Raw genomic sequence first — 14,428 nt, 5'->3', positions numbered from 1 at the left:
TGTTTTATATTGGAGATGGCTTAATATAAGATTTATAATCTTGTTGCCAGATCCATTTTCAATTTTATAATTTGTGTATGTGTATGTTGTAAATGAAAATCTGAAAATAAAATATTGTTTAAACCATTTATTTTGTGGACATAATGTCTCCAGGAATATTTAAGTTTTTTGAAATAAGTAAGAATGTTTATCAAAGTAAAACTCAACAAGTGTTTACAAATGAATTATTTAATTAATATGAATCTTTTTGTGAATTGATAAAATAAGCACTAAAGACCACAAGACATAATTTATTTACAAAGTCTAAGAAAGCTTGCATTCTCTTTCTCATAAATATACAAACAATATATTACTATCTGTCCACAGCAGAGTGAATCGCACCATAAAGATGAAAGATTTTGATGTGATTGAAGTTAACACAGCAGCCTTATACAACCCTGGAAGAAATGACATCAAATGTCTCGAAAATGGACATCAAATAATTTAGGATACATGTTAATTACAGAGTAGAATTAGTGATTTTTTCTGTACACAACATTTCCTTTACAATGGTCAATTCTTCTCTTCTTGATCACCATCCCAATTTTATTGATGAAATGTATGTTATAAGGTTCTTCACAATTTAAGAAAAAAAATTGGAGAATTGTATTATCTATTCAAATGTGCTGAGTTACTCCATTTTGATATCACTAGGAAACTGAGAAAAGAGATGTTACTGCGACAGTTTTCTGTTACAACACACTCAGTTTCTGGATCATAAGACTGTGCGAGGTAGCATTCTACAGCTATGGTGGTAAATTGATCAACACCCCAAACATTGAAATAGTAACAGAATGGCACAGATCCAGTAACCCACAATACAGAGTATGTAGGAATCACCAGTAAGCTCAATTTCTCTCAAGGATCCTTACATTAAAGTAGCATTTTGACTAGGACTTTGACTGTCAGTGTTCAGATTATGCACAATATTTGTAAAATCAGCAGCTTCTGTTTCCAAATATTCAGATTTTATGCACTATATTTTAGATATACTTGAACCCTCCATCCAAGCTCAGCTACTTAAACACCTCTGTTCAAAATGTCTGTTCAAAATGTTGTCTGCTCAAAATGCTGCAAACAAAAAAAAAGAAATTATAACCAAAAATTTCTTTATATATATATATATATCATGTACGCTTTAAAGATGTTTTCAAAATGCAAGCTTCACAATAATATCAAAACAGCTTCATTTATTCACCTGCTAAAAAAAATTATATGAAATATTTCATTCCTTGCCAATGGCATGACATCACTGTATATAATTTGATATTGGTAAACTCTGATTCAGTGTGTTTTCATTCAGTAATATTTTATATCAATAAAGACATCAGTCAGTAATATTTTATATCAATAAAGACATCACTGTGTGTTATTTTAAAATGATAACTTTAAAACAGTATATTTCCAGTGAGCAGTGTTCAGCTTTAATTATGATGTTCCAATATGATAGACCAATAGGAATTTCTCTATTTGTTCAGAGCTTATAAATTTGGGGAAGTCTACTGTCTGGTACTTTTCTATCCCTTTCATCATTTTTACAACCAGGAACTTACTACTAGGAACTTTTTATCATTGTCATCATTTTTACAGGAGAAAATGGTTAACTAACTCGAATTCTGATCTACTCATTAGTACAAACTGATCATGCTGAACTGTGCCATTCATAAACACAAAAGTACTATTCTGACTTTTTGTGGTTGCTACTGCAAACATTGATAATTTAGTGTTTTTCAAACTGAAAATATTGGTCGCATCAAATAAGTCTGTTTACAGTACATAGCACAATTAATTCATCATGATTGTGAGTTTCTATGCTAGAGTACTGTTTAACTTATTTAAAATATTTGTGGTCCGTTACACAAAATAATCTAAACAACAATCAACCAGGAAATGTTTTCTTTGCATTATAACATTAAGGTGAAAATTCATTTGTTTACTTACTGAAATTTTAGGGTGGTCAGATCTAATAGGAACGGATTGCTGGTGGTATGGTTTCACATTTGTCCTTGTCAAGGGTATCATCAATTACCCGTCGATACTCCAGTGTCACCTGTTGGTAAACATCAACTCTTTAATTAATTAATACAAAACTTTGATAATAACACTGTAAGCACTTTTAAATGTTTCATTAATGAGGTCTGTCTATGGGTTACAGGAAAAATCTATTATAAAGTCTTCAGCAAGAATGAGACATATATGTTCTTACCTTTCCAGTTTGGTGGTCCTGATAAGAGAGTGTGTGTTTCCGCCAATGTTGATCAAAAGGTTTTGGGGTCTGCCCTGCAATATCCTTACCATAATCATATTCGTCCAAACGTTCCTGAAAAGCACAAGTATTTGAAAGTTTTTTCATATCAGTTTTATTTTACAGAAAATTTTGTTCATCTCAATTAGAGTTTCAAAAATTAAGATGGTTTACAACCTACTTTAAATAATTATTTCGTAATTTTGATGATGATGATGATGATGATGATGATGATGATGATGACGACGACGACGACGACGACGACGATGATGATGACGATAATGATGATTTTTTCTATTTTTTTTCTTATTTTGAATACCACTACATTACATATACTTTCATAATCTACAGAGGTTGTAATTCTATTATCAAGTTCAAACTAACTAACTCATTCATTAAACATACAGCTGTCTGTCATCATTATCCTAGACTACAGTCAAAAGACAATCCTAACAGAAGTACAACCAATTCATAAACTTATTGTATTACTAAGACTACATGAACTTATGTTAATAACAATCATTTGACAAACCTGGAAGTCTTCTCTTGCATGAGCGCCTCGACTCTCCTTTCTTGCCTCAGCTGATACAATGGTCTGCATACCATTCAGCATTAGATTTTGTAGTTCCAAGGTCTCTACTAGATCTGTATTCCACACCATACCTCTGTCTGATACCTACAACCATGACAAGTGTTGTAGTGGCCATGTCAGAACAGTTCTAATGCAATGTACAGTTTACTGACTGAGAAACTGTACGCTATAATCGAGCTAGAGAAAACACCCTAGATACATTAAATTTCAATTTATCACTGGAATTACTCATTCATGGTGACCCAAAACTTTTCAGTTAAAGTTACTGGTTAAGGATTCGCCAGCCTTATGTTTCGTTGTGATTTCTACCTTGATATCTTCCATCTGGTCATAGAGATCATTCATTTTATCTACTCCTTCCTTGAGGATAGGTCCGTCACGGAAAACTGCAGCATTGTTCTGCATTACCTACAACAAAAAAATTAATAACTAATTAATCATTACAAATGATTTCATTGAGTGGATCAGAAGTGACTATCAAAATCTGAATATATGTCAGTAAATTATGATTTATAACTATTGCGAAAAAATAACAGTAATGGTGTATGTAAGTCCATAGTAATTTAGTAAAATAGTATTTTTCGGCAAGAATTTCACAAGGCGATAGTAGTGCCAGTTTCTGTAAACTGTTAATATGGCTGATATTGATACACAAACCCGTTGATTTGTCAAGAGAGAGAGACATTGGAGTTATCTCACACTCATACATGTATTAATTTCTTTTATAATAAGGATGCCTATTTTCATTTACCTTTTTCATCTTTAGTGGTTGTTGTATATAAACTAATAAGTTATCATTCTCTAACATTTCCAATTTTTAGCCTAAGATCTGTGGTGGGTGTGCTCATAAGAATAAAAGCTATCATTCCCGAACATTTTCCATCTTTAGGTTAAGATCGGTGGTGGGTGTGCAGATATGAATGAAAATTATCATTCTCGAACATTTCCAATCTTTAACCTAAGATCCACGGTGGACATGCAGATAAGACAAACTTTTCTCTTACTTTTTGCATCTTTAGTCTAAGATCAGCGGTGGGCGTGCTTCCATTGGCGTGTCTGAGCTTGTCGAGGTTAGCAATAGATTCTTCACCGGCATTCTACAATGATGGGAGCTTTGTAAGACTTGTGATAAAACAAAAATCTCAAACACTTCCTATAACAATTATCTAACACTTCAGAAAATATCACTGAGAAATGAAATGTGAAATATTTCACAGATTTGACAAACATCTAATACTTTACAGTTGTCCTGGTTTAGGAAAGTTAATGGGATTAAATTTTGCATATGTTTATACATTGTCATCAGTGTAGTCAGCCTATAATATAAATATCTTTACATTTTCATTCATGGTAAGATGACTGCTTGATAATTAATTTCCTGCTATTTTCAATGGCTGTGAATATAGCAAAATTTAATCCCCTGTAAATATCACCAATTAACAATATGTGATGAGTGATACAAGATTTAAATACACATGAATCACATCACAATTCTGTTCCGATCAGCAACTTTATAGTAATTTTTTTTTATATTTTAAAGTAATTGATTTCAATTTCATGAAGATTGTGAATTTTCGTAACAAGAAACACTACCCGATGTCATCTTAAGTTCAACAAATATCATCATCAGGTTGTTTTTACCCTACTGATGCACTGATTTGCATTTTATTTAATTTAATTTCAATTGAATTTCCTTAGTAGAACTCATTAAGCAGTTTTAGGATTTTGTCAAACAACAGACAAAACATTAATTTTGTTTCATTCTCACACAATACATTGTATATATGAGCACTATCTGTTATGTAGAAATAATTTAAACTATCAAAATTTAAATTAATTTTTTTTGAATGACTGGATACCTATTTTATATATGATCAGTATCCCTCACCATAAATGACTGTCAATGCTTAATCTGACAAAAACGTGGTGTCATACTACTGTAATTCTGTAACCAAACTTACAGGCAAAGTTTAAGCTGAATCCATGTGGTAGAATTAGGAGTGAAAATAAGTGAAACTCACACCACAATGTATTTACACAAATGACATCAGGTTGTTAGACATATCCTTCGACATAATTCTGATTCAAACAAATCAATCTAAAACATCTTGCAAAGGATATGTTTAACAAAGTATAATGTAGTCCCTAAAAACAGGTATTATCACCAGGGTCAGATTACTGAGGTATGTAACAAAACAGGTACTATCACCAGGGTCAGATTACTGAGGTATGTAACAAAACAGGTACTATCACCAGGGTCAGATTACTGAGGTATATAACAAAACAGGTACTATCACCAGGGTCAGATTACTGAGGTATGTAACAAAACACGTACTATCACCAGGGTCAGATTACTGAGGTATGTAACAAAACAGACTATCACCAGGGTCAGATTACTGAGGTATGTAACAAAACAGGTACTATCACCAGGGTCAGATTACTGAGGTATGTAACAAAACAGACTATCACCAGGGTCAGATTACTGAGGTATGTAACAAAACAGACTATCACCAGGGTCAGATTACTGAGGTATGTAACAGAACAGGGTCTATCACCAGGGTCAGATTACTGAGGTATGTAACAAAACAGGGTCTATCACCAGGGTCAGATTACTGAGGTATGTAACAAAACAGGGTCTATCACCAGGGTCAGATTACTGAGGTATGTAACAAAACAGACTATCACCAGGGTCAGATTACTGAGGTATGTAACAAAACAGGTACTATCACCAGGGTCAGATTACTGAGGTATGTAACAAAACAGGGTCTATCACCAGGGTCAGATTACTGAGGTATGTAACAAAACAGGGTCTATCACCAGGGTCAGATTACTGAGGTATGTAACAAAACAGACTATCACCAGGGTCAGATTACTGAGGTATGTAACAAAACAGACTATCACCAGGGTCAGATTACTGAGGTATGTAACAAAACAGGGTCTATCACCAGGGTCAGATTACTGAGGTATGTAACAAAACAGGTACTATCACCAGGGTCAGATTACTGAGGTATGTAACAAAACAGACTATCACCAGGGTCAGATTACTGAGGTATGTAACAAAACAGACTATCACCAGGGTCAGATTACTGAGGTATGTAACAAAACAGGTACTATCACCAGGGTCAGATTACTGAGGTATGTAACAAAACAGACTATCACCAGGGTCAGATTTCTGAGGTATGTAACAAAACAGACTATCACCAGGGTCAGATTACTGAGGTATGTAACAAAACAGACTATCACCAGGGTCAGATTACTGAGGTATGTAACAAAACAGACTATAACCAGGGTCAGATTACTGAGGTATGTAACAAAACAGACTATCACCAGGGTCAGATTACTGAGGTATGTAACAAAACAGACTATCACCAGGGTCAGATTACTGAGGTATGTAACAAAACAGACTATCACCAGGGTCAGATTACTGAGGTATGTAACAAAACAGACTATCACCAGGGTCAGATTACTGAGGTATGTAACAAAACAGACTATCACCAGGGTCAGATTACTGAGGTATGTAACAAAACAGACTATCACCAGGGTCAGATTACTGAGGTATGTAACAAAACAGGTACTATCACCAGGGTCAGATTACTGAGGTATGTAACAAAACAGGTACTATCACCAGGGTCAGATTACTGAGGTATGTAACAAAACAGGTACTATCACCAGGGTCAGATTACTGAGGTATGTAACAAAACACGGGTCTATCACCAGGGTCAGATTACTGAGGTATGTAACAAAACAGACTATCACCAGGGTCAGATTACTGAGGTATGTAACAGAACAGGGTCTATCACCAGGGTCAGATTACTGAGGTATGTAACAAAACAGGGTCTATCACCAGGGTCAGATTACTGAGGTATGTAACAAAACAGGGTCTATCACCAGGGTCAGATTACTGAGGTATGTAACAAAACAGGTACTATCACCAGGGTCAGATTACTGAGGTATGTAACAAAACAGGTACTATCACCAGGGTCAGATTACTGAGGTATGTAACAAAACAGGTACTATCACCAGGGTCAGATTACTGAGGTATGTAACAAAACACGGGTCTATCACCAGGGTCAGATTACTGAGGTATGTAACAAAACAGACTATCACCAGGGTCAGATTACTGAGGTATGTAACAGAACAGGGTCTATCACCAGGGTCAGATTACTGAGGTATGTAACAAAACAGGGTCTATCACCAGGGTCAGATTACTGAGGTATGTAACAAAACAGACTATCACCAGGGTCAGATTACTGAGGTATGTAACAAAACAGACTATCACCAGGGTCAGATTACTGAGGTATGTAACAAAACAGACTATCACCAGGGTCAGATTACTGAGGTATGTAACAAAACAGGTACTATCACCAGGGTCAGATTACTGAGGTATGTAACAAAACAGGTACTATCACCAGGGTCAGATTACTGAGGTATGTAACAAAACAGGTACTATCACCAGGGTCAGATTACTGAGGTATGTAACAAAACACGGGTCTATCACCAGGGTCAGATTACTGAGGTATGTAACAAAACAGACTATCACCAGGGTCAGATTACTGAGGTATGTAACAAAACAGGGTCTATCACCAGGGTCAGATTACTGAGGTATGTAACAAAACAGGGTCTATCACCAGGGTCAGATTACTGAGGTATGTAACAAAACAGGGTCTATCACCAGGGTCAGATTACTGAGGTATGTAACAAAACAGGTACTATCACCAGGGTCAGATTACTGAGGTATGTAACAAAACAGGTACTATCACCAGGGTCAGATTACTGAGGTATGTAACAAAACAGGTACTATCACCAGGGTCAGATTACTGAGGTATGTAACAAAACACGGGTCTATCACCAGGGTCAGATTACTGAGGTATGTAACAAAACAGACTATCACCAGGGTCAGATTACTGAGGTATGTAACAGAACAGGGTCTATCACCAGGGTCAGATTACTGAGGTATGTAACAAAACAGGGTCTATCACCAGGGTCAGATTACTGAGGTATGTAACAAAACAGGGTCTATCACCAGGGTCAGATTACTGAGGCATGTAACAAAACAGGTTCTATCACCAGGGTCAGATTACTGAGGTATGTAACAAAACAGGGTCTATCTCTTACTATATCTTACTGAGATAACAAAAGCATTATCATTTTCAACATATCTAGATTTGTCACTCTGATATTGTTTACAATGCACGTCTGTGTATTTGTTACTTACATCCTTGATGTTTCCAATAGGTTCACCAGGTCGATTCTCTTCTTTTATGGTGTTGGCACATGCCCGTCCAAAGACAACTAGATCAAGAAGGGAGTTTGCACCAAGACGGTTGGCCCCATGTACAGATGCACATGCTGCCTCTCCACAAGCATATAAACCAGGCACCACTACATCCTCACCATCTTTCACATAGATTGCCTGAAATGTTCAGTCAGATATTTCTTTTAGGACTTCTAAACCACGGCAAACTTCAAAACCTTTGACCTTGTTCCTATCAAATCATTACAGCTTCATTAATCATCATTTGACAGAACAGATGGATTAGAAGGTATCAGAGAAACTGATGTATACTCCCTGAAAATGATATTGTTGAAACAGCAGTAATTCAGTGATTAAGAAATTGCAGGCCCTGAATTTGTTACACTGCACATTTTCCTATCATGACCAATGTATACACCAAGTTTCAGTAACTCCTAACTTATTCAAAAGAGAGTTCAGCTTCTTGTAAACTCTACCTCTCCTCATCGAGATCTATCCTCCTATGAAGTTTCATGTTTATAATTCTAATAGTTTTTGTGATGTGCTCCGGACAAAATTATGACAGATGGACAGACAAACAAATGGAAAAATCAACTATGTACTCTCCCTTCAAAGAGAATAAAAATAAACTAGAAACATTAAACACCAGAAAATACTTAATTATTCAAAATGTCGATTGAGGATGGAGTAAGACTTAATTTTCACAACAAAATTTTCAGCATATTACTGAAGCAAACAAAATATTGCTAGATCCCAGGCTGATCAACAAACATATTAACATTAAATATCACATCATGACAACAGAATTTATTATCCAAGTTTACCTATTAACAGACCAGGAAATTTAATAATGCTTACTTGTCCTTTGTAGTTCGTGGGTACTCCACCCATATTGTAGTGTACGGTGGGAAGGACAGGAATTGGGTCTCTTGTCACATCAACTCCGGCAAAGATCATGGCAGTCTCAGAAATACCAGGAAGTCTGGCTTTTAATACTTCTGGATCTAGATGAGACAACTGTAGATATACATGATCCTTATCTGGGCCAACTCCTCTGTAAAATCAGGAATTCTTTATGTTAAGTCATTACTACCTCTAAGTATTGGTCAGTATTTCTGAATAAATGTAAAGGAATGTTTGTCATATCCAAGTATAGATAATTATTTCTGATTCAACATAAAGGAATGGTTTTTATACCCAAGTATGGATAATTGTTACAGAGCCAACAGAAAGATTTGGTTTTTTTATACCCAAGTATTGATAGTAATTTCTGATTGGACCAGGGGCCCTTAGAATTGGGAAAAATAACGGTGTTTTCCTTTGAATTGGGAAAACTTCTGGTCTAAATTGTGAAAAAAAGATACTATTTTGCATTGGGAATGGGGCCGAATATCGGCCCCAAATCTGGCAGATCAAGAGCCCTGTTAAGTTATGGTATTTATACCCAAGTATGGATAATTGTTTCTGAATCAGTAAGGTTGGCTCTATATCCAAGACTAAGCAGTAAGGAAACACTTAAATATTGAAGTATACCAGAGTACTTCTGAATCAGCATCAAGGTAAGAATTATTTACATATAAACCAGTAAGCAAACGCACCTTCCTTCTCTAATTTCAATAGTACTTGAACGTGACACCACATCACGAGAAGCCAGATCTTTAGCAGTAGGTGCGTAACGCTCCATATATCTCTCTCCCTCAGAGTTTATCAGAATTCCTCCCTCTCCTCGTGAGCCTTCAGTGATGAGACAGCCAGCACCATAGATTCCTGTCAATACAGTGAAACATCAATACAGATTTCTTTGATAATGAGGTGTATTTTTGAGATATCAAATTTTCATTTAAGCAATGATTAATCAAGCCATCAGTGATTTTCAGCACCTGGATTTTTGAGTCCTGAACTCATACTTTTCAATTTAGAATGATCTATGTATGGCCAACATGAAAACTTTAGTGTTATATTACCAGTAGGATGAAACTGTACAAATTCCATATCCTCATTAGGTAGTCCAGCTCTGGTAACCATAGCAGTACCATCTCCAGTACAGGTATGAGCTGATGTACAGGAGAAATAAGCACGGCCATAACCACTACAACAGTACAATTTGAGACAATGACTACAATGATCTTCACAAGAATAGCTTTTAACTAAAGGTCTCTTAAGAAGAGACTGACATATTTAAGAAGTAAACAGAAGTCTTCACAGTTAATAAATATTCTATAAAATTTGGCGAAGATGAACCAATTAATAATTCAATGTCTCTATAACAATGAAAAACATCAGAAAATAACTCAACTGTACATGATATGACAGAAAAGTCAATGCAAAAGAATAGCATTTGAAGGGGCGGAGGTATTATGGCTTCAAGGAATAAATATCTAGGTGTTAACCACTACTAAAATTTCATGGAGAAAAAGCATTTTGATGATTATAGTCAAGAATTAATTTTTGATCGATGTAAATATCCGTACCCGGTAGCTAAAACTGTGTTCTTGGATCTGAATCGGTGAATGGTACCATCTTCCAAACAAAGGGCAATAACTCCACGGCACTCTCCTTCTTCCATGATCAAATCCAAAGCGAAATATTCAATAAAGTAATGTGTATCATATTTCAGAGACTGAAAGGAAAAACATAACCAATACAATGAGATTAAGGTTAAAATGATTTTAGATGCCTTTAAATTTCTGCTACTATTTATTTTCTCCCAGAGCATTATCTCATGTTCTGATACAGAGCAATACTTGATTATGGGTAAATCATAACAGTTCTGTATATATAACATTAGGTCCAGTTATCAAGGAATTACTTATACATAAATATACAGGTCTTGAAACATGTTGAACCTCGTTATCTCAAACTTTTAAAACTTGTATGTAGACCATGTTTAATTCAAAGTATTTCATCAGTCCCAGCCATATTTCACATTAAAGATTCAAACTCACTTATATCGAATTCTCTGATTTATACTCAAAATTTCCCCAGGGTTTCCCTCACTTCCTGATAATGCTTTTCGACAGTAATTTTTGTTCTTAACGTTTCCACAAAATATAAGGTCATTAGACAACAAAATGCAGAAATAAAAGCAGCAAGACATGTATTATACACAGAGCTCAACATACTGACAACAGTCTAACCAAGATTTGATTTATTTTTTAATGAGCCGTCAACAGTCAGGGTCATTTTGGGCTGAGCTGTTTGTAGCAACTGTGATCTGTGAAAAAAAGTTCTCTACACTATCACACTTAATCATTTTCTGAAAACCAAAACACAATATGACCTAAAATTTGACCTAGAGAAAATATTTTAATATGTACCCTTCCGTATAGTGTGTGAAGTAGAGAGTGACCAGTGCGGTCAGCTACACAGCAACATCTGTGGGCCTGTCCACCTTTTCCATACTTCAGACTCTGACCACCAAAAGCTCTCTGATAAATCTTCCCATTGTCCAGTCGACTGAAGGGCATGCCATAATTTTCCAGCTGTAAAATATGAAGAATAACCATTAGCTTTTTAGTACCATATCCTTCAGCTTTAATTTTTTTAAAGTTTTTTTTCTTTTCTTTTTTAAAGATAAGGTGTCTTAACATGTAGAGTGTATTCTGAAATTCAGCCTGATTTTTGTATCATACATAATATAGAGATTTTTACTTACTTCATACCAGTATGCCGTGTAATTTCAGAGTTTGAAATAATCAATATGATTTCTGTCACAAAAGTTTCAAAATTTAACTTATTAATTTTCAGTATCTTCCTACCATGAGTTGCTCAAAAGAGAGATGTTTCAAAAATTTGTTCATAACTTTTGTTATTTTTGATGTTTCAAAAATTTGTTCATAACTTTTGTTATTTTGTCTTTAGAAATGAAGAAAACTTCTTTGACATCTATGAAACTCAAAATTGCAAAACAAAAGCAATCCATAGTCCTTAGATGTGTGGAAGTTAAAAAAAATAGTAAGATAACCAACATGATAAAAACAAGTTTCAAAATATTTCAAAAGAACCTTACAATAAAATTATCATGACTGAAGCCTATGCATACCTCAATGACAGCTTTAGGGGCTTCTTCACACATGTACTGAATGGCATCCTGGTCCCCCAGCCAATCAGATCCCTTCACAGTGTCATAGAAATGATATTGCCAGGAATCTTCTTCCATGTGTCCCAATGCAGCATTGATACCACCCTAGAAAAAGAAAATTGACTCATACAATTCAAACTGATATCTTAAATGCATTTTCATTCTTAATAAAGAAATTCTACAATTACAATTGCACACTAAGGGAAGGCTTCAGTGTGTTTAACCTGTGGGGAAAAGGTTTTTATTATTTACCTGTGCAGCCACTGTGTGTGACCTTGTAGGGAAGAGCTTTGTAATACATGCTGTTTTAAAACCATCATTTGCCAGACCAAAGGCAGCTCTGAGACCAGCACCACCTGCTCCAACGACTACAGCATCATATGTGTGGTCAATCACAGGATACTTCCTTGTTACCTGTCAATTAATATCACTGATTACAACAATACTTCATTTTATATTTTGTTTTTCCTATGAGATTGATATTAAACATGAAAGAGATCACAATTTCATTGGCAGATTTTATGTCAGTTCTTATGAAAGCTTGTTAATTAAAGTCGAAAAAGACCCCTATGTTCTGTAATCTATCATGTCGAGTCACAGCATGATGTTAATATGAAATATTATTTACCAGTAGATTACACACAATAAAATATCTCAACCTAGCATTATCTATAAGAATCCATTGTGTACTGTCACACCCAACTCAAGAATCATTGGTCTGATGCTACTAAAAGGAGGATATTTAATCAAAATTTTCTAAAGACTAACTATAGACCTTACAAAGACACTAACTCTGACCTAGTAAGATAACTATGAGAAGGAATGTAAGGATAACTTCCATGATTACTGCATGCGCTAATTTTCTAATCAGGTAGAGGCATAAATCCTATATATCTGGGTAACAGGTCTAACCCTCCTTAAAACAGTTGACTCCTCTGATTAAGTAATAACTTTTCACATTTGATTTATGAAAATTTTTCCTACCTAATGTAATTGTCTCATCATGTTAACCTATAAATCGTGAATAAATATAACAGAATCTTTACCGATTGACCGTTTGATGATTTTGCATCACTGTTACGACCCTGTATGTAGAAGTGAAGGTTTCTCTGACTGGAGCCTGCAGCTGGTGTAGCTGTTTTGGTCAACTGTAGATAGAAAATCAGCATAAAATTAGTACTAATATTTCATGTTATGCTCAATAATGACTTAGTGATCAGCAGATATTTCAAATAAGTAGAATAGCAGCTCTGATATGTTACAAATGTCAAATAAAAATAAGAACAACATTCAAAACATTCTCATTTTCATTTAGCAAAATTAGATGTGTTAGATTTTAGGTCTTAATGCAAACCTCCATATTTCCATGACAGTCCCCAATGACCACTCCAATTTATTACCATTTGGTTCCCCATTATCTATAGACCCTGCATCCAAGCTGAAGAACTGCAGCCAATGCATCACAAAAAACCAGCTCAATTCAACTATTCTGTTTTGTTTGTGAGATGCAAGTTTTTCATACACTTAAGTTTTGGCAAAATACTAATCATTTTCTCTGTCTTCTCCCGAAGTTCGTAAGATGACAATTAAGCTTCTTGGTGTCAATTTTTAAATTACAAACTCTTCCCTAAAAAATCAACCGGAATGTCATGTTTTTTCATACTAACTCCCTTTACTGTTGTTGAGCAACACATTGAAGTGAAAAACCTCAAGGTCAAGAGATAAGAAAACGATGAAATATACAAATATACAACTCTGACAGTATTACCTAACCTCCTCCAGTAAACGCCACAGAAAGTTAACACAGTAACAACTTCCATGAGTGAAGCGTGCTCCTAAAGTCAACATCAATGACATCTTGCAAAGATATTGTTTACCTTACGCAACCAAGTCAAACCGTCCAACGTGACCCACCGGTTTGTCCTATCTCCACCATTAACAACATTCCTTAACCAATTTTCGGATGGATACTTTTCAACTCAATTCCATAATACATCCAATATGTTGACAAAGTTATACTTACTAAAGTTTTCAATACAGCTCTGTGAGCTGTTTGAGAGGTCAATTTCAGCGCACTGGCCATTTTTACAGGAACTGAATCTTACACATGCGCATTGACTTTTATGTAACACCGAAGACCACTATTTACGTAACGCATTAATACAGCGCTTCGGAAATTTCCATTGGGTTTGGGAATCTTTCACAGCCTATTGAGTA

General features: G+C 35.1%; 1 protein-coding gene across 1 annotated transcript; it reads right to left on the bottom strand.

Moving 5' to 3' along the window:
* Window positions 1–212: 212 nt before the first annotated feature.
* On the bottom strand, window positions 213–14,325 carry LOC132560388 (succinate dehydrogenase [ubiquinone] flavoprotein subunit, mitochondrial-like). The gene is made up of 16 exons (XM_060225055.1): window positions 14,235–14,325; window positions 13,258–13,359; window positions 12,464–12,625; window positions 12,173–12,316; window positions 11,448–11,612; window positions 10,602–10,750; window positions 10,095–10,219; window positions 9,729–9,897; window positions 8,989–9,184; window positions 8,092–8,289; window positions 3,881–3,973; window positions 3,186–3,284; window positions 2,817–2,960; window positions 2,246–2,359; window positions 1,981–2,089; window positions 213–1,110 (listed from the first exon to the last, which is right to left on the bottom strand). The coding sequence occupies exons 1-15, from the start codon at window positions 14,292–14,294 to the stop codon at window positions 2,003–2,005; spliced, it is 2,007 nt and encodes a 668-aa protein (XP_060081038.1). The 5' UTR covers window positions 14,295–14,325; the 3' UTR covers window positions 213–1,110; window positions 1,981–2,002.
* Window positions 14,326–14,428: the final 103 nt, after the last annotated feature.

The sequence above is a fragment of the Ylistrum balloti genome, unplaced genomic scaffold (assembly GCF_031769215.1).
Source record: "Ylistrum balloti isolate Yb309-2 unplaced genomic scaffold, AGI_CSIRO_Ybal_v1 Utg371054, whole genome shotgun sequence".
Classification (NCBI taxonomy): domain Eukaryota; kingdom Metazoa; phylum Mollusca; class Bivalvia; order Pectinida; family Pectinidae; genus Ylistrum; species Ylistrum balloti.
Note: the sequence above shows the minus strand (reverse complement) of the source record. Positions and strands in the feature narration are given on the sequence as shown.

Excerpts from the sequence above, each read along its gene's own strand:
- LOC132560388 (XM_060225055.1), bottom strand. The coding sequence starts at position 14,294 with ATGGCCAGTGCGCTGAAATTGACCTCTCAAACAGCTCACAGAGCTGTA. Across the intron at positions 9,898-10,094 it reads TGTACAGTTTCATCCTACTG|GAATCTATGGTGCTGGCTGT; the intron begins GTAATATAACAC and ends CTGTATTGACAG. Across the intron at positions 8,290-8,988 it reads CCACGAACTACAAAGGACAA|GCAATCTATGTGAAAGATGG; the intron begins GTAAGCATTATT and ends TGAACATTTCAG.